A 25,774-nucleotide genomic window follows, 5' to 3' on the forward strand; every position below is an offset into this window, starting at 1 on the left:
TGTGGCTCTCAGCCGCGGCCGGCCGCCGCGCTCCAGTCCTGAGCAGCCCAGGTGTGGCTGAGCTCGGCGGGGAGGACGCCCGGAGATCCGGGAGCGGAGCCCCGAGATGGTGAGCGCGGGGCCGGAGGGGGGGATCGAACCCGCCAGGACTAAGTGGAAGCGGCCGCGGTAGGGGGCCTCCCCATCCCCATGGGTCCGCACCTGAGTCCTTGGCGGGTGGAACTGGGGCGGGAGGCAGCGCCGAGGAGGGCGGGGGAGGCTGGGATTCGGGCGGGTGTGCAGCCTAACGGGAGCTTGCTCCTTGGTGAGTTACAGGTAGAGACTACCCAGGTGAGCTGTCCCGCAGAGGAAACTTGACTTGCAGCAGATGAGGAGACCTCAGGGAGTAACTTCAGATGCGCTACTCCCCTGCCGGGTGTGAGTGGGTTTCTTTCACTCAGGGTTAGGATGAATATTCAGAGGGGAGCTTGGTCATTGCCTGTAAAGGTGTTTTAGGATTTCTTTTCCTTTAGGGCCTGTGGTTCTTGGTCATGCCATTTCGAAGAATGAAGAGGTAGATCAGAGGAAGAGTGGTGGGCAGCAAAGCAATATTTACTGAGCAATAGTCCATAGCTCCCAGAGAGGGTGGGGGATCTGAGAGGGTTGCCCTTGGAGTTTCTGAGTTTAGGGGTTTCTTTAGGAACTCTTTGGCAGAACTATCTTAAGCAACCAGGGTGTGCCCAATGGTGCCAATCCGGGCTTTGATCACACATCTGTCTACCTGTTAGGTTAATGTTTAGGTGCTGATGGTCTTTTTGGGCTGACACCTGTGGGCTTATGTCTTAACTGCCTCTTCGTCGTGCTAGTGACAAATGCTTTGTAGTTAATTGCTTCATTTTGGGACATTTTGCTGAAGTCATTTCTGCAAAGGCTGCAACACTGAATGCTAATGCGGTCCTGTCTAAGCTGCAAAACAGGATGTTAGTGTGGTTTTGTCTTAGCTGTGCCCGCTCTCTGTCTTCTTGTTGGGGACCCTGGCTCTGACTACCTAACTGTCCAACTAGCTCCTAACACTAACTCCTAACAAAGGCAGGCATAAGGTTGCCCGGAGGTAGTTAGAAAGCATTCCTAGAAAACCTGCCTCCAAGGTGAGGGTCATGAAGCCAGTGCTCCTCTGGGGGGCTGAGACTTCACATTTTAATCCCGCAGAGGTGACTGTTGGGAGTGGGGAAGAGGCGAAGGGCCTGCTCTGAGAGCCGGTATCCACTGCATGGGGTTTTGGGCTCTTACCTCAGGGAAGGAAAAGCAGGACTTGGCTTACTTTTGAAGCAGCAGTGAGAGATGTATTGTCTCTGACACGGTTTGGCTCTTTCCAGGCCTGGTAGAGACTGTTAGTCTTTGCATTCCCTTTGTTCTCTTAAAATTTTTAAGGACTGAGGTTTTTTTTGTTCTTGTTTGTTTGTTTTTCCATTTCTTTGTGATTCTGACAGTACTGGGAAGTTGTGCAGGTGTGTCCTAGGGCAGTTAGAGCCGGTAAGGCATAGAGGGAGAGAGATAGCTGGGGGCCTAAAGTGATCTCTTTCCGGGCACCCCCTAACCCTCTGAGCTTGCAGGGGGACCCACGGTGGACCCGTAACCCGTCCAACCTGAGTTCACCCCTTTGTGAATCAGAAACTACACCAGGTTGAGTTGTCCCACCTGGAAAACTATTGGCAGAGATGAGGAGATCTCCAGGAATGGCTTCCAGAGCCTTGACTCCTGGAGGCAGGGTGGATGGGCGCCTTTTGTTTAGCAGTAGATGGATCTTTACACAGACAGTCTTGCCCTCTGTAGGGGTGGGCCTGAGGTGCTGTGTGGGTGCAGCCGGCTGCTGATCCGCACTGGCTCACACTCACTGCTCCTCCCGCATGTGTCCGGAGAGGCCCTTGCGAGCGGGGAGAGTCCGTGTGGGCGACACGACTTTCGTCTCTGGGCCATATTTGCGGGGCAGGTTCTTTATATTCTTGACTGTTAGCATCCGCCACTGTGCTGCCCCCAGGGTGACCAGTGCCCTGCCCCTTGCTGATGGCAGCTTGATGGTGCTCGTCACCACCATCAGTGTGTCCTGTGACTTTCCCTGTGGCAGGTGCGAGAATGTCAGCGGTGCCCCCATTCAAGTCACGGCCGCCGTGTGGTTGCTCAGCCCTCATGTCTCACTTGGGCAGGTGCCTGTGGCTCGGGTCACCCGGTGAACTCTCCATTCTGGGCCTTGTGGGGCGCGGGGTCCCCACGTTCAGCCTTTGCTGTTGTCGGCACTGCTGCTAAAGTCAGTCTTGACTAAGTGTAAATCCATAGTAGGGGCGCCTGGGTGGCTCAGTTGGTTGAGCAACTGCCTTCGGCTCAGGTCATGATCCTGGAGTCTCGGGATCGAGTCCCGCATCGGGCTCCCTGCTCGGCAGGGAGTCGGCTTCTCCCTCTGACCCTCCTCCCTCTCGTGCTCTCTCTCTCTCATTCTCTCTCTCTCAAATAAATAAATAAAATCTTTTTAAAAAAAGTGTAAATCCATAGTAAATATGTGCACGCTGGGGGAGTTGCGTATCGTAGATGCAAGGAAGTGAAAACTGACCAGCAACTGCGCGTGCAGCGTGTGCGTCCCCCGTCAGGACTGATGCCTGCCAGTCTGGCACCGGGAGCTATCTGGCTTCACTTTGTCTGCTCAGGTGCAGGACACGGGATCTGCGTGGGGTCACACATCGGTTTCTCCGCTGCCCACGGGGTGGAGCATTGGCATCTGTGGGGTTCCGCCTTCTATGGAAGCGTTTCCAGCCTGTTCTCACCTGTAACCCGCCTGTCTGCTTCCTGATTTCTTCTGTTTTCTGCATGCACTGTGGACGTCTGTGCTGTTTCATTTCTATGTATTGATAGGGTTTGTCCAGGTCAGGGGTAGTCATTCCTCTCCGTTGTCCGCGTGGATGGACTCTTCACATTTTCAGTGCACTTGCACTTGCCCGCCCTGCCTGTGTAGATCGCCCTTCCTTTGTTCCGTGAGAAACCTCTTCCATTGCTCAGGCATACACACGCCTGCTGGATCTTCCTCCTTGTGTGTTCTCCTTGTTTCCATGACAGTGAAATCCACAGGGCTCGGTTCTGGTCCATGAACTTGACAAGGGAAATGATTCCTTATTCCCCTGTAGATAAGCGGTCTTCCCTGGCCCTGCGTCCATCGCTGCCCCTGCCCCACGGCACCTGCTTCCCTTCCCGAAATCAGGGGGCCTGTGCCTGCATTCCACTGTTTTCTGACAGGGTATTTGTCCATCCCTCTGTTAATACCTACTGTTCTGATTACGAGTAAGTTTAAAATTAGAATGGTCAGTTATTTTGCCACAAAACTGAGTTTATTCTGCAATAGCAGAGAATTGCAATTCCGGACGTGTAAGGTCACAAAACCACAGGCAATTTGGAGAACAGAGGGGAGGAAGGCGCTCTTACAGAGGAGAGCAGGGGCTGAGGTGGCTATGGAAACACAAAGGTCTTGGCGGAAATTGGGAGTTGGAAGCCCAGGGGCTCCTCTCTGGCTGGGCGGTGATGGGAGGGGGAGGCTGGCTTCCTCCTGCCGGGGCGGTGAAATCCCAGGGAAAGTAGTGTAGATTTGCAGGGTGCCGGGCTTCCTGCTGGGCCCCCCAGTAAGGACCCGAGGGCACCCCTGCTGGCCCCCCACTCCATCCCAAGTGAGCTTTCCTTGGGTGCATTTCTACATTTCCTCCATTTGACCCAAATCTTTCCTTGGAAGCATCTCTGAGTAAGCGGCGGGTTTGCCATACTTAGTGGGTTTGTCCCTCAGCACCAGGAAGGACGTCTTCTGGTTGTCTGTCTTGTGTGGGAGGGAACGTGCATAGCAGTGGAAACCAGTGAAGGCCACACCTGAGAAGCAAGGAAGGACGGGAGGGAGAAACTCTCAGGCGCTTGCCATCTAGCTTGCCATTCATCAGGAGTGTGAGATTGCAGAGCATGTACTTATTATGTGCATCATTTTCACAAATCCATAGGCAATAAATTACAAAACTTTAATATACAATCAGAAGTAACAAGACAATTCCAAATGACAAAATGGATAGAATCCAGGATGCTAGGTGTGCAGGCAGCCAACTGAAATGTTTACTGGCCCCTGTTCCAACCTGGGGGGAACGTTCTCGCCGTGGAGGCAAACCTGCAGTCGTGTGTGCCTCCTGGAGGTCCCTGCTGCAGGCGAGCGTGAGAGCAGCATCGTGGATCCTGCGGGAGCTCCTGGAGAGAATGAGGCTGGGGCATTTGGGAAGAGACAGTGCGGGTCAGAACACGGGCTTAGCGGGTGAAGTTTTTGCAGAAATAGTAGAACTTCAAAGATGTTTTGAAAGGTGTTGTTTTCAACAGAACTATTGGAACCAAATGTTATCCAGTAAGACAGCCTGTAAGGTTATGTATTGAGAGACAGTGAATTTGGGTAATAAGGAAACATCCGTTAATAGTTCAGGTGAGGGAAAGACTTGTGATTTCAGAGCCTCTAACACTTGAGAAAAGGCAAGAGAACGATGAATTTGTCATGGGATCCTCATGGGCCTGTTCCTGAAAGGCCAGAACCCCAAGAAGAGGTCCCCCTCCCGCGAGGGTGTTGTGCATGCACACAAGGGCCCTGTGTCTCCGTGAAGGAGAGGAGACGCGACCGTGAGGAACGGGAAGCCTGGGGCGCAGGTGTCGTCGGCTGCCGTTCCGGGGAATCTTTACTGTCCCGTCCGCAGGCGGTGTGCAGGGCCGGGCGGGGTGTGCTGTGAGTGTAGATGTGTCCCCTGCAGCCAGGAGCCCCTTTCCTGGAGTGTGGCCACACAAGGGTCGGGGCCAGATCCTGACAGGGGCCTTCCAGCGAGATTGGAGAGAACCTGGAGGTGACTTTTTGGGGACGACCTCTCCAGGTGGCTGGGGTCCTGCTGACGTCTTCCTCCCCTGGGCGGGCACCGTGCACATTGCTGTCCCAGAGCATGGTGGTTTTGAATAGAAGCCATCAGTCTTTCTCAGTATTGAAGTCCATCTCGTTTTGTCAGCCGAAGGTCAAAGGCGGCCAGGGCCAGTGCCTGGGACGTCCTGGGAGAGCTCCGTGGTGGGAGTGTAGGAGCTCCGGGGGGAGGCCATGAGGTTTAGGAGGACCGACCGCAGGGCTTTCAGACGCGGTGTTTGGGAGGGATCTCTCCACAGTCTGTCAGTATCAGTAGTGACACGAGTGCGTGCCACGAAGCCCGCGGACTGCGCATGGTGTACACGGTGAACGCGTAAACCCGACCAAACACAACGGAGCTGGTGAAGCCCCTGGCTGGTAACATGGGCGCCCTGACCCCTCTGACGTGTGAGAGCTGTTCCCCGGGTGGAGACAGTGTTTCCTCGGAGAACTGCAGCCACAGGACAAGCACCTGCCTGTCTACAGGGAAGGCTCCGGTGCCGCTGATCTGGGAACGGCTTGGGCTTCCTCAAAAAGTGAAAAGTAGAACTGCCCTGTGACCCAGCAGTTGTACTACTAGGTATTTACCTAAAGGGTACCAGACTACAGATTGAAGGGGTACATGGTCCCCTGTGCTTAGAGCAGCATCATTAACAACAGCCACAGTACGGGGACAGCTCTAGTGTCTGTTAACTGATGAGCGGCTGAACAAGTGGTGCGTCCACACACAATGGAATGTTACTCAGCCATCAGAAAGAATGAAATCGTGTCATTTGCAGTGACATCGAAGGTGCTGGGATGTATTATGCTAATTGAGTTAAGTCAGAGCATGACAAATCCCATATGATCTCTCTCGTGGAATTTAAGAAAGAAAACGGAGGAACATATGGGAAGGGGGGGAAGGGCAGAGGGTAACAAGCTGTAAGTGACTCAACAATAGAGAACGAACTGAGGATTGATGGAGGGGGGTGGGGGGCGGGGCTGGATGGGGGATGGGGATTAAGGACGGCACTTGCAGTGATGAGCACGTTGTGTTGTATGTAAGCGGTGAATCCTGAATTCTACTCCAGAAACCAATATCGCACTGTACGTCAACTAACAAAATTGAAATAAAGAAAGAAAAAAGAAGGTGAGCTGTCAGCGTTCAGCAGTCATGGGGGGCTTCATGTGGGTCCAAATGTAGTGACTGTTCCCGGATCAGATGCCCTACATGGCGATCCTGATGGCCTTTGAGGGCAAAAAGCTGTAACAGGTGAAGAGGTCTGAGAAGGGGGCAGAGAATGAAATCACCCGTGTATCTTAACAAAGTGGAGCCTGCAAACAGCTTTCCATCACCCAGTTCGGCTTCTGAGATTCAAGAGAAGCCAGAACGACTGTGCAGCCCAGGGCCTGAGTGCCCAGGTGTGTTTCTGTTCCTTCCATACTGGCCGTCCTTATCAACTGGAATATGAGAAATGCACTGCGTAGTTTCATTACACTGAAAGTTTGCTTTCAGTGCGAATGGATGTCAGTAGCGTGTGGGAGCTGGGAACAGCAGGGTGCCAAGGGATAAATACACCATGTTGAAGGGGCATTTTCTTCCCGATTAGGTATTTTGAGTCCCTTCATCCAATTCTAGAATTACTTTCCCTTTTTGGGAGAAGGAAGTCCTGCATGATCCCTTCTGAGGAATGAGAGCAGTGTGTGAGCAGAGGTACAGGGGCTCACGTGAAAATGTGTCTGTGTCCCAGGGTCTAGACCCAGGGGAACGGGGTCAGAGGCGGGGACCTGTGGAGGTTCATGAGAGACCCCCCCCACCATGGGAGCGATGTGAGCTCCCTGAGGCGGGGGCTGCTTGACACCAAGAGTGTAGCTCCAGGGTCCACAAGGCCAGAGAGAGACCTTCCCTGTGTGGAGAGAGGTTTCTCCGAGCCCATCGAGAGGGAATTCGGGGAAGGGCCGCTGTGGTCCGTGGAGCCCAGCCCCTGGGAAGGAGGAGGGAGTGGGAATGGCCGGGAGGAGGGCTGCAGGTAATAGTCTTGGCTCAACTGTTGTGGCTCTTTGCAGAAATAGTGCAAACCAGAGGCATTTGGTTTGTAGGGGCCTTCAGTTGCCAGAGGTGAAAATTAAGAATTTCAGCTGTCTTTCTTTCTTGTGGGGTGTGAGTGAGCTCGTTTCCCAGAATAACTGCATGCGCGGTGGACGTGGTTTCCCGTTCCATCCTGGTGCTTTTAAGCAAAAAGAACGATCCCGGCTCAGCCCATCACCTGCTGCCTGGGTAGACTCCGCATGTGAAGAAAGACCCCGAGTAGCATCGGAGACAAGCTGGAGTCCCTTGTAATCGCCACGCGCAGGTTCACCAGGCTTCCGTGTGGAGGACTGGATGTTAATCCGCAGTGTTAGGAAAAGCTTCTGTAATTGCTCTGTGGGGATTTCCAGCGAGTGTTGGAGTGTCTTTTCAGAAGTGAGGCGTCTGTTCCTCTCTCCTGGGTCCGTGTCACCCCACGTGTGGCCTGGCCCTCAGCAACACGCCTGTGGAATAATTTGTATAAATCTGGGAAACCAGGTTGGTAGGTTGAAACGCTGTGTTACGTTCTTCAGCAAGATTGTGGGGGTTCCCATTCGCTCAGGACACTTCTGCCTCAGTCCAGGGAACAGGAGACATTTGGGCGTTTAGATCTTGAGAAGCCTTATCTTTAAGGAGGCTGGGTTTTAATAGGCTGAGGTAAGGAGGGAGCAAGGGCAGGGTCAGAAGAAAAGGGAAGGTCAGCAGAGAGTGTGGCGGGAGGTGGTTGGAGGCAGGGCCCCGTGCAGGGCGGCTCCCGCGTGTCTACGGACCTGACTGTCAAGCTGGGCAGGAGAAAAAGATGCTTCAGAAGCCATTTGTGTTCTTTCAGTTGTTTGCCTCAGTTAATTTCAAATAGTCTTTTGTAAGGAGGTACACTTAGCTTCCTGAAAATATTTGCAAGTCTTGGGCTACCGATTAAAATATGTATCATATTCAATGTTTTGGAGTCATGACTTCCTAATTCAGTTATCAATAAAACAAGTTTGTGGAGATCGAGTTCGGAAGTTCCCCATAAATACCCATGTAGTTTTAAATTACATTTAGTTCATTTGTTTAAATTATTAGCAGTGCATTTTAGGAGAGACCATGTTTTTTGTTTTTAAGAGAAAGCTTGCTAGCAGGCCGTGATGGGGGAGGGGAGGGGCAGAGGGAGAGGAAGAGTCTTAGGCAGACTCCATGTCCAGCACGGAGCCTTATCTGGGGCTTGATCTCATGACCTGAGCCAAAATCAAGATTTGGCTGCTTAAACTGAGCCACCCAGGGGCACCACAACCATGGTTTTGAAACCTAAAACTGGCCAGGGTCCCCGTTGGGTGCCCTTCACGGCGCTTTGATGACTGGAATCCATTCTTGGTGGTTTTTTCTAAACCAAAATAAAAATTTCTAATCACTGGTCCTTACAGAAGAAATCAGACCAAAGGCCAGCGCATTTCCAAAGGGCACAGATCCGAGAGGAACAGTCCAGTTCTGAAAAGGAGGGGAACAAAAGCCAAATGAGTAGTGTCAGAGAGGAGAAGCCCCTAACCCAGGTCCGCATAGACCCTGCAGAGCGCAGACAGGGAGCGGGGCTCTGATCCCAGGACAAAACTTACCCTCCAGCTCAGGGTGGGGGAGAAAGCAGTGAGCGCAGTGGGCTCTGTGGGACCCGCACCTGTTTGCTCAGCAGCTTGGAGAGGTGGGGTCTTCTCTGGGTCCATTTGTGATCACCAGGTAACATTGATGTTAAAAATAAAGCGGTCAGTTCTTTTTACAGGAAAAATTGTTTTATCTGGGAGTGGGTGGGTGGTTCAGTTGGTTAAGTATCAGACTCTTGATTTCGGCTCAGGCCATGATCTTGAGGTCTTGAGATTGAGCCTTGTTCTGTGCTCAGGACACAGTCTGCTTGAGATTCCCTCTCTGTCTCCCTCTGCTCCTCCTCGCGTGTTCTCACTCCCAAATAAATAAAAATCTTTAAAAAAGAAAAAACGGGTTTATCTGGGAATATCAGAAAAATGTAATATAATACAAGGAAGCCCCAGCAAAACCACAGGCAAGTCTGGGGAAGAAAGGGAGCATGCTCCTTTTAGAGGAGGGGGGCATTGGGAGCGTCCTGCTATATAAAACATGCATTGGAGCAAACTGGAGCTTCCATGGGTTGCGGCTTCCCGTTGGCTGGACTGTGGCTGCATCTCATTGGCTGAGCTGTGACTGTCTCTCATTGGCTGGCCTGTGACTGTGTCATTGGCTGGACTGTTGCCACACAGGGAAATTATTCTCCTTCCTCCTGCGTGGAAAGTAAGGTAGTGCAGATTTGTAATGTGCATCTCTCCCTGTTAAGTCTGCAATTGGCCCCGAGGGAAGGGTTTGGGTGCTTTCTCTGTGGACTCCTGACTCCATTTTAGTCATGTCTCCTTTATTTTAAAAGAGCTGACGGGCTTCTGGGTGGTTTTCACTTGCTGGCTATTATGAATCAAGCTGCTGAGAGTATATGGAAATTAGTGTTGGTGTTCATCTTCACTTGTCTTGGGTCGATCAATACTAGGTGTGGAATTGCTGTATTGCACGGTAATGGTACATTCATCATTTTGAGGACGCACCAGACACCTCCAAGTGGCTGCACCATTTTCCATTCCCAGCAGCATAAATGCATGAGATCCCGCTTCCTCATGTCCTTACCAGCTCTTACTTGGTTGGGTTTATAGCCATTCCTTTATTTATTTATTTATTTATTTATTTATTTGTTTAAATATTTTTATTTATTTATTTAAAGATTTTATTTATTTATTTTAAAGATTTTATTTATTCGACAGAGAGAGACACAGTGAGAGAGGGGACACAAGCAGGGGCAGAGGGAGAGGGAGAACCGCACTCCCTGTTGAGTAAGGAGCCCGATGTGGGACTCGATCCCAAGACCCTGGGATCATGACCTGAGCCAAAAGCAGATGCTTAATGACTGAGCCACCCAGGCACCTGGCTTTATAGGCATTCTAGTGAGTTTGAAGGGGTATCTGCATGTAGTTTGATGTCCATTTCCCTGATGACGAAGTCTAGCATCTTTTCCTGAACCTATTGGTCACTTGCGTATCTTCTTTTGAGAAGTGTCTGCTCAATTATTAGGTGTGGGCTTTTCCTAGCTACCCCTTATTAGGGTGAGGAGGCTCCGCTTTGTTCCTAGTTGGTTGAGTACTTTTGTTATGACAGGGTCACGGGTTTAGTCAGATGCCTTTTCTGTGTCTGTTGAACTGATCATGGGTTTTTGGTTTTTGTTCTGTTCATAACGTTTATGATTGCAGTTTTGCTTGCTGAACCAGCCATTTTATTTCCTATAATGGGAAAGACCTGCTGCTGATTCCCAGGGGGTGTTCCACCAAGGAAGGGTTGCAACAGATAGCAATAGGGTTGTCCCCAGCAACAGGGAGAGCCAGACACCGGGTGGCCAAACCGGGTCAAATAAAAGGAGAGGACTCACCATGCAGACACATAGGAACGTGTTTGTCTAGATCAAGACACATAGGAACGTGTTTGTCTGAGATCAAGATCTGAATATAAGGGAACAAAGAAATTAAGGGGTTGGTCTCAAAAAAGCAAGGCAACTGAGAGTCCGCAAGCGTCAGGGAAGGGTCCCACAGAATACATAACATGTGCAGATTCACCTTGCAGGAGCTGCTGTTGCCAACTGCGCCACATGTTGGGAATGGAGGTCTCAGGCGATGCGGGAGAGGAGAGGAAAGGGGTCCTTCGCCCACACAGGCATGCACAGTCCGATCTGTTCACCAAGACCTTCGGTTGTCTGAGGAGTACTAGGGTTAGGCCAGCTGAGGGGCTAAAAAGAGAAAGGAGAGGTAGGGGAGGATCCCGCTGAAGGGCAAGAGGGAAAATCCCTCACCTTTTTGGGCAAAAGGGTGGTTAGTCAGGCTCCCCCGGGGCTTTGGATCATCACCGAGGAATGACCTCAGCTGGAGGCCATCAGTTCCCCAGGGAGTACTAGAGTTGGTCCGCCAAGATAAACTCCCACGAAATCCCTGGAGAGTTTGACGAGAGGCCCGGCACAGCAGAAGGTCCCTAAATGTGGTCACCAAATGTGGGGCGACCTGATCTGGTGGAGCTGGTGGCATGGGTGGGGAAAGAATTCACCCAAAGTAAAACAATAGACATAGAAGTTTATTGAATACAGCATAGGGGAACAGCCAGCAGGACAGTAAAGGATAAGCTGCCCCTAGGTGGTGCTGAGGGGCAGGCTGTAGTTACACGGTGAAGTGAGGAAGTATGGGAACATGTGGAATTTTCCTGTTTTGGTAACTGTGCCAGGTTGTAAGTAGCCCATTGGTTACTTGGGGCCTATGGCCATTTCCAGGTAGGTCACTTAATGAGCCTGTTTATATTAAGATGTGTGGTCACTGTGGGCCTTTGCCTTGCTGGTTATCTTTCCCTTGTTCAAGCTTGTTGCCTAAAAGTGACCTCTACACCATATTCACTGTCCCCGCCTTAAACTCACCCTGGGCTCTGTTACCATCAATCCCTCAGGGGCTCTCCTTCCTGGTGCCCTTCTCCTTGAATTCTGGGCACTGGGGTATGTATTTGAGGCCCTGCTGACTTCCATGATTCTTCCAGAACTGGAACTCCTCTTACACACCAGCTGTGTCAAGCCCCCGGGCCCTGTGTCCATGCTCACAGTCCACCTGATCCAGGGAAAGGGTCGGGTCTGCCTCTGCTGGAATAGGAGGAACTGCACCAGGCTCCTTGACCTTGTTGCCTTCCAGGGTGAGAGCAGCAGTGGAATCTATATGTCCACATTCTGGTTCAAGTTGTTGGGGCTGACAAGGCAATGATCATCTTTGATCAAGTCAAAGATGTGTTGTCTGAAAAAGTATTTCATTTTTCATTCTTTACCATGCTGGTCTGCATAGATCTGCTCTCTGTCAGTAAAAATAGCCTATATTTGGGTGTATGTAAGTCTGTATCAGCTGATGTCATCACCCTCTGCTTCGGGTTCCCAGCCCTTCCCATCACTGAGTGTGCGGCAGCGGATGTGCTTGCATGTTGTCACTTCCCACACGGGTGTGACTCAGGTCCTAGGAATGGAGTGTAGTTCCCTGCATGTCACCCCCGTCCTCCCACACACATGGGTGAGGAGGGAGCCTTGCTGCAATAGAATATGTGGGATGTTTCAGGACGCGGTGGTCTTTGCGGATGTGGCTGTGAACTTCACCCCAGAAGAGTGGGCTTTGCTGGATCGTGGTCAGAGGAGGCTCTACAGAGATGTGATGCTGGAGACCTGCAGGAACCTGGCCTCACTGGGTAAGCATGCCACCCCTCCCACTAGAGTTTTACGGAATGAATGTTTCTTACAAGTGTTTGATCTTACTGGGGCCGAGGAATGGGAATGTGTTGAAGAAGAGACAGAGATAGTCCAAGCCTTCATGGAAACTACCTAGGGTCACATACCTTTTCCATGAAAACGAAGTTTTATGTGTTAAATTGACTCTTTACTAGTCTGGACCCAAGTCGGAGACTCCCTAATTTTATAAATGTGAATGTGGTCTCCAGTGTCACTTTGGGGCAGGGGCACTGCTGTGTGGTTTTCACATCTATGAAAGTTACACAGTGGTTACTACATATTGGGCTCGGTAATGTTGCTCCAATTAAACCCTCATTTAATGAGGAGGGAAGACGACAGACAGAGCTCCCCTGCTCCCCTGGACACTCTGAGGCAAGAACTACATGTATTCAACTCACTCTGAAAATGATCTGAAGACTGCCAGAACAGATCTTTCGCAGCTATAGTCAGAAAGAGATGTCCTCATGGAAATGGGTAGGCGGGGCAGAGATGTGTATGGAAGCCAAACCCCACTGTGGCTATGCAAAAGTGGGTGGGACATCACAGGTAGAGAGAAGCAGGGAAGTCAGTCCCCACACCAGGCACCCCTACCCCTGGGGACCACAGTGCAAAGACCCCAGGGCCCAGAACACCTGCCTTTGCAAATCAGTGGGCCTCAAGTTTGGGAGCTAAAACATTAGTGGGGCTTAACTCCAGAAAAGATGGAGGGCTATAGAAAACAGAGTCTTCACTCTTTAAAGAGTTAGCACACTGTGTCAGGTGGCACAAGATAGAGCACAAAGCTGAATTTTGAAATGTACCTGGGTTGTGTGTGAAGGAGATTTATTGCCTAATTTTAGGGCACACACTGGAGGCCCAGAGAGTGCTCTCTAGGAACTGACATGCTGGCAAGTGTCGTTTATCTTCCCTCCTTCACCCGAGATAGCCAGATACATCCGGGAGCCAGTTCTGACACTCTTCATCTGCATTGCTTATACTGGTTTTCCCCACTCAGCATTTCCCACCGATCCACCGCATCTAACCCATCTGCCCTGCGAGGTACCCGTCCAAAGTAGCTCCTGTCCAGCCACCCCTCACTTGGGACTAATGTCTCCCCATTGGGACTCCTGTCATACCACCCCTGTTATGCAACCCCAGTTGTGATGCCACTTCTCCAGCATGACTCCTGTCGCAGGGTGTGAAGGAACTAACCGCACCGACCAGTGAGCCTGCACCAGCTGCAGCTGGGCATTTCCGTCGCCTGGCCTCTCAACTAGCCGAGCTGGGGGCAACCTGCCCACTACTGCACCCACAGCAGTCACCACCCATCATTGCAGATAGCCATATTGAAGATTACCCGCATTCATCAGTGCACCCAGCATGGCTACAGCAGTACTTCTCAGCCAGGCATGTAGGAGAGCAAGCCCCACAAACCAATGTGCATATAGCAGCTGGGTCTCAGCCACAACAGGAGAGCACACACAGCCCACACCTGGAGCACCTGGTCCTGGTGTCCAGGGCGTGATTGTGGTTTAGGGTACCGTAGGATGTCTTCTATGTAAGGCCACTACTTTGAAGACTAGGAGATGTAGCTGCCTTACTTAATACATTGCCAACACAGTGAGAAGACAAAGGAATTTGTTGCAAAGAAAATAACAGGACAAAAGCACTGAAAATGAGCTAAATCATATAAGTAATCTACCAGATGAAGAGTTCAAAGTAATGGTCATGTAGATACTCCCCAGACTTGAGAGAAGAGTTCATGAACACAGTGAGCACTTCAACAAGGAGATAGAAAATATAAACAAGAACCAGTAGCAGCTATGGAATACCATAACTGACATGAAAAATATACTAGAGGGAATCCATAGGAGATTAGAGGATGCTAAACAGGTATCCGCAATCTGGAAGATGAGGTAGTGTGGGAAGCAACCAAGCTGAATAGCAAAATTACAGTAACGGTGAGAAATAAATAACTGAGGATAAGTTCATGGACCTCTTTGGCCACAGCAATGATAATAACATTTGCATTGTAGGGGTCTAAGGAGGAGAAGAGAAAGAAGAGAGCAGAAACTTCTTTGAAGATACTATGGGTGAGGAGTTCTCAAATCTGGGCATGAAACAGATATCCAGGTCTGCAAAGTACAGCAGAGCTAAACTGGAAGAACAAAAGGAGGTCCACACCAACATTTATAATAAAATGGGGGAAAAATGAAATATAAAGAGGTTATCTTAAAGCAGCTAGAGAAACCAAACTCTAAACTACAAGGGAAATTCCATAAGGCTATCAGCTGATTTTTCAGGAGAAAAAGGGCAGGCCAGTGGGGAGTGGCATGATCCATTCAAAGTGCCAAAAGGAAAAAAAACCCTACAACCAAGTATATTCTACTCAGGAAATTCATCACTCAGAATTGAAAGAGATAAAAAGATTTCCAGACAAACAATAATTAAAGAACTTCATCACCATGAAACCATCTTTTTAAAAAAATCTTTTATTTATTTATATGAGGAGGGAGAGTGCACATGCACAATGTGGGGGCAGAGGGAAGGGGAGAGAGAGAGAATCTAAGCGGACTCTGCACCAAGCGTGGAGCCCAATGTGAGGCTCGATCTCAAGACCCTGAGATCATGACCTGAACCAAAATCAAGAGTTGGATGCTTGAATCACTGAGCCACCCAGGCATCCCACCATTAAATCAGCCTTATTAATCATGAAGTACCTCTTTTAAGTGGAAAAGAAAAGGTAATAACTAAAAGCATGAAAATTATGAAAGGATATATAAATTGCTGGTAGTTGGAAACATAAAATTAGTAAATAAGTCATTTAGAAAGCTATTATGAAGGCTAAAACACAAAAGTAGTAAAATCATTTGTATCTTGAGGTTAATCCATGGATACAGAGGAACAGATGTGAAATATGGGGTGCCTAGCTGGCTTAGTCGGAGCATTGGCCTCTTGGTCTCAGGGTCATGAGTTTGGGCCCCACATTGGGCTTACATCTTCCTTAGAAAACAAATAAAACAAAACGAAAAAACCACTGTGGGGGTGCCTGGGTGGCTTAGTCAGATAAGTGTCTGCCTTTGGCCCGGGTCATGATCTCAGGGTCCTGGGATCCAGCCCCACGTCAGGCTCTCTGCTCAGAGGGGAGTCTGCTTCTCCCTCTCCCTCTGCCCCTTACCCAGCTCCTGCTCTCTCTCCCTCACTCTCACTCTCTCTCAAATAAGTAAATCTTAAAAAAAAAAAAAGAAAAAAGCATTTAAGAGACTAGCTAGAAGTACATGCTCCTCAATAATTACTTCCAATGTAGGTAGACTAAATGCTCCAGTCAAAAGGCATATACTGATTGAATGATAAAAAAAAAAAAGAACCCATCTATAGTCTGCCTAAAAGGGAGACACAGTACAGACTGAAAGTCAAGTGGGTTAAAATAGATTTTCCATGCAAATAAAAGCGGGGTAAAAAGTAGAGATCGAATACTTACGTGAGATATAGTAGATGTCACAGCAAAGACTATAACAAGAGACAGAGACTGCCGTGACATGAAGATAAACAGATCAATGAAACAAAAGTAGTATAACAGTTGATTATATCTACACATACAGCAGGGAACGCCTAAATATATAAAGCAAATATTAAGAGAAATAAAGGCAGAAAATGACAGTAGTAAGTAATTGGAGGAGGATTTAACACTCTACTAATGTGCTTACATTGAACGTCCAGACTGAAAATAAGTAGAGTGGATTTCAGTGACACATTACACCAGGTGGACATAATGAACATTCCATCCCAAACGGCAGAATACACATTCTTTTCAAGTGCATGAGGAACATTCTCCAGGATAGTTCATATGTTAGACCACAAAACAAGTCTCAGTAAATTTACGAAGACTGTAATCTTTTTTTTTTAAGATTTTATTTATTTATTTGACAGAGAGAGACACAGTGAGAGAGAGAACACAAGCAGAGGCAGTGGGAGAGGGAGAAGTAGGCTTCCCGCTGAACAGGGAGCCTGATGTGGGGCTCGATCCCAGGACCCTGGGACCATGACCTGAGCCGAAGGCAGACGCTTAACAACTGAACCACCAGGTGCCCCTGAAGACTGTAATCTTATGAGGCATGTTTTCTATGCACAACAGTATGAAATTACAAGTCAATAACAAGAAAAGGAAGAAGCTCAAATGTGTTGAAGCTAAACAGCATGCTACTAAACACCAATGGGTCAACAAAGAAGTCAAAGAGGAATCAGTAAAATACCTGGAGCTAAATAAAAATAAATGCATGATGGAACATTTTTGGCCTGTGCAGCACAAGCAGTGGTAAGATGGAAGTGTATAGTGATATGGGCCTGCCTCAGGAAACAAGAAAAATCTCAAACAATCGAACCTTACACCTAGAGTGTAAGGTACACTAGAAAAAGAAGAATAAGCAAAGCCCAAATTTATAAGGAAGGAAATCATGGAGAGCAGAACAGAAATAAATGAAATGGAGGTTAAAAAATAGAAAAGATCAATGAAACTAAGAGCTGGTCTTTTGAAAAGATAAAATTGATAAAATCTAGCCAAACTAATCAAGAAAACAGGAAACAAATTGATAAAATCTAGCCAAACTAATCAAGAAATCAAGAAATTCTAATTTCTCAAAATCAGAAATGAGAGAAAAGTTAAAATTGACACCACGGAAATACAATGGGTTATGAGATTACATGGGAAATTGTATAGCAACCAATTGCACCACCCAGAGAAATAGATAATTTTTAGAAACTAATCTGCCAAGATGAGATCAGGAAGAAATAGAAAATGTAAACAGACTATGACTAGAAACAAAAGCGAATTACTAATCAAAACACATTGAGGAGAAATCCAGGACCAACCACGTGACCTCACAGGTACATTCTACCAAGCAGATAAAGAAGAGTTAATACCTATTATTCTCAAACTACTCCAAAAAATAGAACAGGAAGGAATGCTTCCAAGTTCATTCTGTGATGTCAGCATTACCTTGATACCAAAACCAAAGACACTACAAAAAAAAAAAAAAATTCACAGACAAATATCCCTGAGGAACATAGATGGAAAAGTACTAAAGAAAATATTAGCAGGCTGAATTCAAAATACATTAAAAGGAGCATTCACCATAATAAAATGGGATTTATTCCAGGGGTGGAAGGAATTTTTAATATATGCATATCAAGCAGTATGATATACCACATCAATGAAATAAATTATAAAAACCATGTGATCATCTCCATAGATGTAGAAATCATTTGACAGAATTCAACCTCCATTCCTGATAAACACTCTCAAACAGATGTATATACAAGGAATATACCTCAACAGACCATAGGCCATAGATGACAAACCCACACTAATATACTCAATGGTGAAGAGCCAAAAGCTTTTTCTCTAAGATCAAGAACAAAGCAAGGATGTCCACTCTCACCAGTTTTATTCAACATAGTGGTGGAAGTCATAGGCCTACTAGTCAGACAACATAAAGAAATGGGAAGTAAGCAACTGTTTAAGAAAATTGTCAATATCTTCAGATAATATGAAAGTATATATAGAAATTCCTTAAGACTTCACCAAATACTGTTAAACTAACAAATGAATTTAGAAACGTTGCAGGATACAAAATTAATATACCAAAATCTGTTGCATTTGTATAACTCGTAACAAAATAGCAGAGAGAAATTAAGAAAACAATCCTATGTTTAATTCCTTCAAAAACTGTAAGATATGGTAAATAAATGTAAGAAAGGTGAAAGACCTGAAGGTGAAAGACTGAAATCTATATTTATTTTTTTAAGATTTTATTTATTTATTTGACAGAGAGAGACACAGCGAGAGGAGGAACACAAGCAGGGGGAGTGGGAGAGGGAGAAGCAGGCTTCCCACAGAGCAGGGAGCCTGATGGGAGGCTCAATCCCAGGACCCTGGGATCTTGACCTGAGCTGAAGGCAGATGCTTAACAACTGAGCCACCCAGGTGCCCCCCCTTTTTAAAGATTTTATTTATTTACTTGACAGAGAGAGACACAGCAAGAGAGGGAACACAAGCAGGGGGAGTGGGAGAGGGAGAATATAAGACATTTAATGAAGAAAATTGAAGATGACACACTAAATGGAGAAATAAACCCTTGTCATGGATTGCAAGGGTTAGGATTTTTAAACATGCCCATACCATGAAAAGCACCCTACGTGTTCAGTGATATCCCTATCAACATACTAATAGTACTTTTTGAGCGAAAAATCTAAAAATTTGAATGGAAACAAAATATTCCAAATATACCAAAGCAGTGTGGAAAAAATATACCAAAGCTGAAGATATAACAATCCCAGATTTCAAAGTATACCACAAAACTCTACTAATCGAAACAGTATGTTACTGGCACAAAAACAGACACATGGGTCAAGGGAACAGAATAGAGTCTAGAAATAAACCCATGCTTATATGGTGAAATTATCCACCAAAAAGGAGCTGAGAATATAGAATGGGGAAAGACTCTCTTCAATAGCTGGTGTGAGGAAAATGAGACAGCTATCTGCAAAAGGATGAAATTGGACCACCTTCTTACACGTTACACAACAGTAAACTCTAGGGCGCCTGGGTGGCTCAGATGGTTAAGCATCTGCCTTCGGCTCAGGTCATGATCCCAGGGTCCTGGGATCGAGTCCCGCATTGGGCTCCCTGCTCCTTGGGAGCCTACTTCTCTCTCTGCTTCTCTCTCTCTCTCTCTCCCTCTGTCTCTCATGAATAAATAAATAAAATCTTTAAAAAAAAAAAAAAACAGTAAACTCTATATGGATTGAATACCTAAGTGTAAGACTTGAAACCGTACACCTCTTAAGACAAAACAGAATTGTTTTGAAACAGAATTCATGGACATCAGCCTTAGCAATACTTTTATGGAATTATCCCTTCAGACAAGGGAAATGAAAGGGAAAATTTTAAAATGGGGCAGAGGAGCATAGTAGACATTTTCCCAGAGAAGATACACAGATGGCCACTAGGCACATGAAGAAGCTGCTCAATATCACTAATCATCAAGGAAGTGCAAATCAAAACCACAAATGAGATATCACCTCACAGCAGCCAGATTTGCTGGTATCAAAAAGACAACAAATAACAAGTATTGGTGAGGATGTGGAGAAAAGGAAACTCATCTTTGCTGGTGGGAAGGTAAATTGGTGCAGCCCCCATGGAAAACAGTATGGAGGTTCCATAAAACAGCACAGAAGTACCATATCATCTATAATTCCACTTCTGGGTATTTAACCATAGAAAAAACACTAATGTTCATTGTAGTGTTAGTTACAATATTCAACATACGGAAGGAACTCACGTGTCCATCAACAAGATGAATGGTTAGTGATGTGGAAAATGCATATAAGGGACTGCTACTCAGCTCTGCAAAAAGGATGAAGTCTTCCCATTTGTGAAAACATGGATGGACCTAGAGGGTATTCTTCCAAGTAAATAAGTCAGACAGAAAGATAAACACCATACTTTACTTATATGTGGAATCTAAATAGCAAAATGAATGAACAAACAACAGAAAATAGAAACAGACTTAAAACTAGAACTATAGAGAACAAATTGGTGCTTGTGAGATTGGAAGGGTATGGAGGGAGAGGTAAAATAAAGGGGATTGAGTGGTACGAAGTCACACTTAGTAAATATGGGAATGAAAAGTACAGCAGATGGAATATGATCAATAATATTGTATTAGTTTTCTATAGTAACATGATATTTATACTTACTGTGGTGGGCATTTTGTAATTATATAATTGTTGAATCACTGTGTTGTACATCTGATGCTAATATTAATGGTCGATATGCTTCCACTAAAAAATGAAAAAAGAAAGAAGAAAAAAAAAGTCCCCACTTACCCATCATCATTGAATTCGAAGAATAAAGTAAGAGCCCATCATCCAGATTGCTTGTTGCTCTTCACCTCCCTCATGCTGTGCTGTTCTCCAGGGGCTGGGCAGCAGCCACACACACCATCCAACCTCCCAGTGGCAGTTGGGGCAGTCCAGGCAGGCTTCACCAAGGGCCTCTGTGCCTTCAGAACATCCTAGCAACCCTCAGTTGGGCCAGGTTCTGGAGAAGGGAACAGCATTTGGACATGTCCATTAGAAACGTGACTCAGTTTTGTTCAAGAAGGGTGATTTTGTCACTTACCTGGCTTCCAGGTTGGACCGTTCATTCATCCTCACCCACGTTGCAAGCCTTTCTGTATTCCTCTTATAGAGGTAGGGTGCGGACGTGTGTATCTTGCCCAGGTCCTTTCTACTTTCCTTTTCTGATAACACTTATCTCCACATTAGTCTCCATCAATTTTGAAGTATTTCTGAGTAAACGGGCTGCGCTACATACACTTTCCTCTTATTGCCAAAGTCCCAAATCACTAGGGTCCTCAGAAGTTTTCTTTGATCACTTGTCCATTCTTCCTGATGAGCTTCATTTACATTTTGTGACGAGTATATGAATCGAAATCAACATATGGTCTATTTTCTTACCTTCAAACATCAGATCATTCCCAAGAAATTAAATTATGCTACCAATTTTTGCAGTTTGTCCCAGTCAGGATAAAAGGAGTGCATCGAGGACGCAGTGGAATATTTTGCAGAATGAGTTACCCAGTGAAGAGAAAATAGTCATATTTGCAAGAAATGATTCGTGTTCTGTTTTTGGAGAAAACCGGAAATTTCATAGCAGTGGAGATCAGACCCAAACCCAGGAAGGGCATTTGAGGTGAGTGACACTCCTACAGGAGAAGGGGATCAGGGCAGATTGTGAGACTAACTTGAAATTAGAGAATAGCTGAAAGCATACCTCAATAATTGTATAACCATAATTTTCACATGATGGAATTTTAATGAATGCATTCTAGATATTTATCATCTGAAAACTAATGGTGGAAGTTGGAAACAATGGTGAGAAAAGCTGTATCTGAGAAACCTAGGGTGTTATGACTATATTTGAGTCCTCAGCCAATGCATTAAGCTTGTTTCACTGTTACCATGGAGACAGTGCCAAAAATGTACCCATTCATTGAAAATGGCCATTATGTAGCCAAATCATCATTTATAAGCATCAGTAGATCATTAATAAAAGAGTTTGGTTATAATCATTATTCCCTAACAGTGTGCCTTCCTATTTTGAACAGAAGTCATTTGGTGGAGCGTGTCTGTGAAAGCAATGAAGGTAATCAATGTGGAGATACCGTAAACCAAATTACTAGTTTTACTGTGCATGAGGAATGTACTACTGGAGATAAATCCTGTGAATGCATTAAGTGTAGAGAAACCTTCACAGATGGTTCTTTCCCTGAGAACCCAGGAAGATCTCATCCTGGACACACACCTAGTCCCTGTGAGGAATGTGGGCCAGCCTGCAGGTGTGTCTTGAGCCGCATCACTCACTTGGACGCAGACCTTGTAGAGAAACCCTATGAACATCGTGAACATCAGGACTCTGGCACAGCATTTAAGAGATACTTGAAGAATCTCAGCAGTAAAAAATCTTTAGAGTGCAAGAAATGTGGAAAAGTTTTCACTCGCACCTCATCCTTTCAGGATCATGTGCAAGGTCACTGTGGACAGAATGTCCGTGTGTGTGATGTATGTGGGAAAGCTTTTATGTATAATTCTGATCTTACACGTCATGTGAGAACTCACACTGGGGAGAGACCATATAAATGTGTGGAGTGTGGGAAAGCCTTTAGGTCTACTTCAAGCCTGCAAAGACATGTGGGGACACACACTCGGGAAGAACCCTATAAATGTCAGCAGTGTGGGAAAGCCTTCCCTGATCACTACTCCCTTGAAGAACACATGAGAAGACACAAAGAGGACAGACCCTTGGAATGTAAGGAGTGTGGGCAAAGTTTCAGGAAGCATCTACCTTTTGAACGTCACATGACCACACACAATGTAGTGAAACCCTATGAATGTAAGGAGTGTGGCAGAGCCTTCAGGTATCACACAGCCCTTGGAGTACATATGAAGACACATACTGGGGACAGACCCTACAAATGTAAGGAGTGTGGGAAAACTTTCCGGAAGTGTGAACATTTTAAACGTCACATGACCACACACAGTACTGTGAAACCCTATGAATGTAACCGGTGTGGCAGAGCCTTCCGGGATCACACAGACCTGCGAATACATATGAGGACACACACTGGGGAAAGACCCTATGAATGTCAGCAATGTGGGAAGACCTTCAGATATCTTGGAAATCTGCGAGAACATGTGACAACACACACTGGGGAGAGACCATATGAATGTCAACAGTGTGGGAAGACCTTCAGGTATAACTCATGCCTGCGAGAACACATGAGGAAACACACTGGAGAGAGACCCTATAAATGTCAGCACTGTGGAAAAGCCTTCATTCGTCACCACACCCTTGTAGTACATACTGTGAGAAGGCACACAGAGGGTGGACACTTGGAATGTAAGGAGTGTGGTGAAACTTTCAGAAAGCATCGACCTTTTGAACGTCACATGGCCACGCACAATGTCCTGAAACCCTATGATTGTAAGGAGTGTGGCAGAGCCTTCAGGTATCACAGAGACCTACAAGTACATATGAGGACACACACTGGGGAAAGACCCTTTAAGTGTCAGCAGTGTGGGAAAGCCTTTAAGTCTCCTGCAAACCTTCGAGCACATATGAGGACACACACTGGGGAAAGCCCCTGTGAGTGTCAGCAGTGTGGGAAAGTCTTCTCGACTCCTGGAAACCTGCGAGTACATATGAGGACACATACTGGGGAAAGACCCTGTAAATGTGAGCAGTGTGGGAAGGACTTCACAACTCCTGGAAACCTGCGAGCACATATGAGGACACACAGTGGAGAACGACCATGTAAATGTCAGCAGTGTGGGAAAGCCTTCAGCTCTCCTGGAAATCTACGAGCTCATGTGAGGACACACAATGGGGAAAGACCCTGTAAATGTCAGCAGTGTGGGAAAGCCTTCACCTGTACTGCATCCTTACGAGTACATATGAGGACACACACTAGAAAGCAACCCTATGAATGTCACAACTGTGGCAAAGCCTTCAGGAGTCCATCACACCTGGAAGCACACATGCGGACACACACTGGAGAGAGACCTTTTAAGTGTATAGAGTGTGGGAAAGCTTTCAGTCGGCCTCAGTGTTTTCAAGATCATTTAAAAACGCACAGCACAATTAAACCCTATGAATGCATGGAGTGTGGGAAAGCATACAAGTTTCCCTCATCCCTTCGAGTGCATATGAAGAAACACACTGGGGAGAGACATTCACTCGTCACCACTCCCTTCAAGAACACGTGAGGATGCGCAGTGGACAGTATCCCTCTGAATCTAAGGACTCTGGTAAGATTTTCCAGTGTCCCATAGACATGTAAGTACGTGTGATGACACAGGGCAGAACCATAAGAATATCTGCACTGTGAGAAAGCCTTCCGTTGTCCCTCTTCTCTTCGAGGACATGTGTGAAAGCACAGTGATGTGAAACCCTATGAACTTAAGAACCATGGAAAAGTCGTCAGGTACCTCATCAATCTAGGAGCACAGACCCTGTGGGAAAGCATTTATTCTCTCTAAAATCATTTTTAAAATGAGAGCCAATACCTGGAGATGAACCTGAATGGACACAATTTTGGTAAATCTTCTGGTATCAACTTTATGTATTTTGTTCATGAAAATGTTAGTGGGGCAGAAATTGTTTCATTGTTATAAACATGGTTTTGTTTTTGCAAGTGCCTCTTCCTTGGTAGAGATGCGAAGTGTCTTACTCCTAGTTCATGTCGCTGATATGAACACTTAATGGTGGTAAGTCCTCTGCATCTGTACCACATAGACTTTGTTATCTCGGACGTGGAGTAATCACATGGTTATGTAAAACATGTCTCTTTTCCATTACAGTGTCTCTTGGACTCAAGTTGATAAGAATGTGTCTGTGGGAGGGGTATGTGCATACAACTTTATATAAAGTTGTATATAAGTATACAAAAACTTTCTTATGCTCACATTCCAAAATTTTCTTAATGTATGATCATCACATGAGACTTTTATTGTTGCAAGTTCTTTTCTGTTGTCTTTTGCAGATACTGGAATTTCCTGACTCTGTATCACCTCTACATTTCAGTCTTCATTATTGAAACACATGTTTTCACATAAATTTTCTCTTTTTATTGAATGAAAAGTTAAATTTCTGATGTTGGTTTATCTTTTCTGAGAGGCATTTTTGGTGTCTTTGGTCGATTTTGTTCTAAATGTGACTTGGAAGAACATGCCTTTTGAAAGAACATGCCTTTTGACCATGACTCTGGATTGCTTTTTTTTTTTTTTTCATGATCAGTGATTGTGGTAGAAATATCAGTGAGGTGCTTTTTTTGGCCCCAGGAGGTCAAGTCTGCTGTGCATAGTGCCATTAATATCAGCTAGAACTCCTGCCAAAATACGGCATATGGTAAATTTTAAACATAGGAGCCTCTTCAGTTTTATCCACATTGGATCTAACAACATTTCATTATTTCCATAATATTCCATAGTCCTGAGGTACCCCAAAGGCATACCAGTTGGACTAAATGTTTGTGTTTTTACCGTTGGCAAAAGTAGGGTGTATAACTCATCCATCAAATGGAAAAGTATTGTTGTCTCAGTACCTTCAAAAGAATTTGCAGGGTGCTTGGATGACTAGGTCAGTGGATTGTACAACTCTTGGTCTTGGTGTTGTGGGTTTGAGACCCACATTCTGTGTAGAGATCATGGAAAATAAATCAAAAAATAACATCTTAAAAAGAAAAAGGATTTGCAGTAGCACACCCAAGATAATATTTACCACTTTCATCTTTTTTGAAATACCCACTAGTAAACTATGAAAAAAACTTTCTTCCTGGGGCGCCTAGGTGGCTCAGTTGTTAAGTGTCTGCCTTCGGCTCAGGTCATGATTCCAGGTCCTGGGATTGAGCCCCGCATCGGGCTCCCTGCTCGGTGGGAAGCCTGCTTCTCCCTCTCCCACTCCCCCTGCTTGTGCTCTCTCTCTCTCTCTCTCTCTCTCTTTGTCAAATAAATAAATAAAAGCTTTAAAAAAAGAGAAAGAAAGAAAAAGAAAAAAACTTTCTTCCTTAGAAGAGTGACATGTAAAATGCCACAGGGACTCAAAACATGATGTGTCAGCATTAAGTCATGAGGGGTTTTGTCTGTATCCCAGTGTGCTCTGGTTCCAAGATCAGATGCCATAAGTATTTATCTTGAGTTTAAGCAAAATGTAATTTTTTGAGACTTTATGTCCCTTTAAAGCCAAAAGTTTTAACAAGTAGATGATGCCTTCCATTGAAGGGAGGCAGAGAATGAAATTATCTCCATAGTATAACAAAGCAGAGATGCAGAAAACCCTGTCATCCAGAGCTGCCTTAGAGGTTTGTGAAAAGTACAAAAGACTTTCTGTGATTCCCAGCAATATGACTGTCCATGGGTATTATCCAAGTGAAAGAAAAACTCGCTA

The 25,774-nt window shown here is 46.1% G+C and overlaps 1 protein-coding gene and 1 long non-coding RNA gene across 4 annotated transcripts in view; one reads left to right on the forward strand and one right to left on the reverse strand.

The window, feature by feature from the left end:
* LOC113916361 (zinc finger protein 77-like) lies at nt 1–25,216 on the forward strand. 3 transcript variants are annotated; one of them, XM_035726535.1, is made up of 5 exons: nt 1–109; nt 316–417; nt 12,122–12,248; nt 20,842–21,022; nt 21,438–25,216. In XM_035726535.1, exons 3-5 carry the CDS (start codon nt 12,215–12,217, stop codon nt 23,593–23,595), a joined length of 2,373 nt encoding a protein of 790 aa, XP_035582428.1. In that variant the 5' UTR covers nt 1–109; nt 316–417; nt 12,122–12,214; the 3' UTR covers nt 23,596–25,216. The 3 variants fall into 3 exon arrangements, with proteins under 3 accessions (XP_035582428.1, XP_027438344.2, XP_027438347.2); XM_027582543.2 differs by lacking the exon at nt 316–417 and having other exon boundaries at nt 4–109; XM_027582546.2 differs by lacking the exons at nt 1–109; nt 316–417 and adding an exon at nt 14,304–14,360 and having other exon boundaries at nt 12,187–12,248.
* LOC113916390 overlaps nt 10,452–25,774 on the reverse strand; it is a 27,027-nt gene continuing 11,704 nt past the window's right edge. Inside the window, exons 3-4 of the long non-coding RNA XR_003517920.2 lie at nt 20,155–20,368; nt 10,452–10,773 (exon numbers count right to left, since the gene is read on the reverse strand). This is a non-coding gene — a long non-coding RNA (uncharacterized LOC113916390). The remainder of the gene's footprint in view (nt 10,774–20,154; nt 20,369–25,774) is intronic.

This window comes from Zalophus californianus, chromosome 1 (genome assembly GCF_009762305.2).
Source record: "Zalophus californianus isolate mZalCal1 chromosome 1, mZalCal1.pri.v2, whole genome shotgun sequence".
In the NCBI taxonomy this organism is placed as follows: domain Eukaryota; kingdom Metazoa; phylum Chordata; class Mammalia; order Carnivora; family Otariidae; genus Zalophus; species Zalophus californianus.

Bases quoted from the DNA above. Each gene is read 5' to 3' on its own strand.
- LOC113916361 (XM_027582543.2), top strand. The intron at 12,249-20,841 runs GTAAGCATGCCA...CAATTTTTGCAG, and splicing joins CAGGAACCTGGCCTCACTGG to TTTGTCCCAGTCAGGATAAA. The intron at 21,023-21,437 runs GTGAGTGACACT...TATTTTGAACAG, and splicing joins ACCCAGGAAGGGCATTTGAG to AAGTCATTTGGTGGAGCGTG.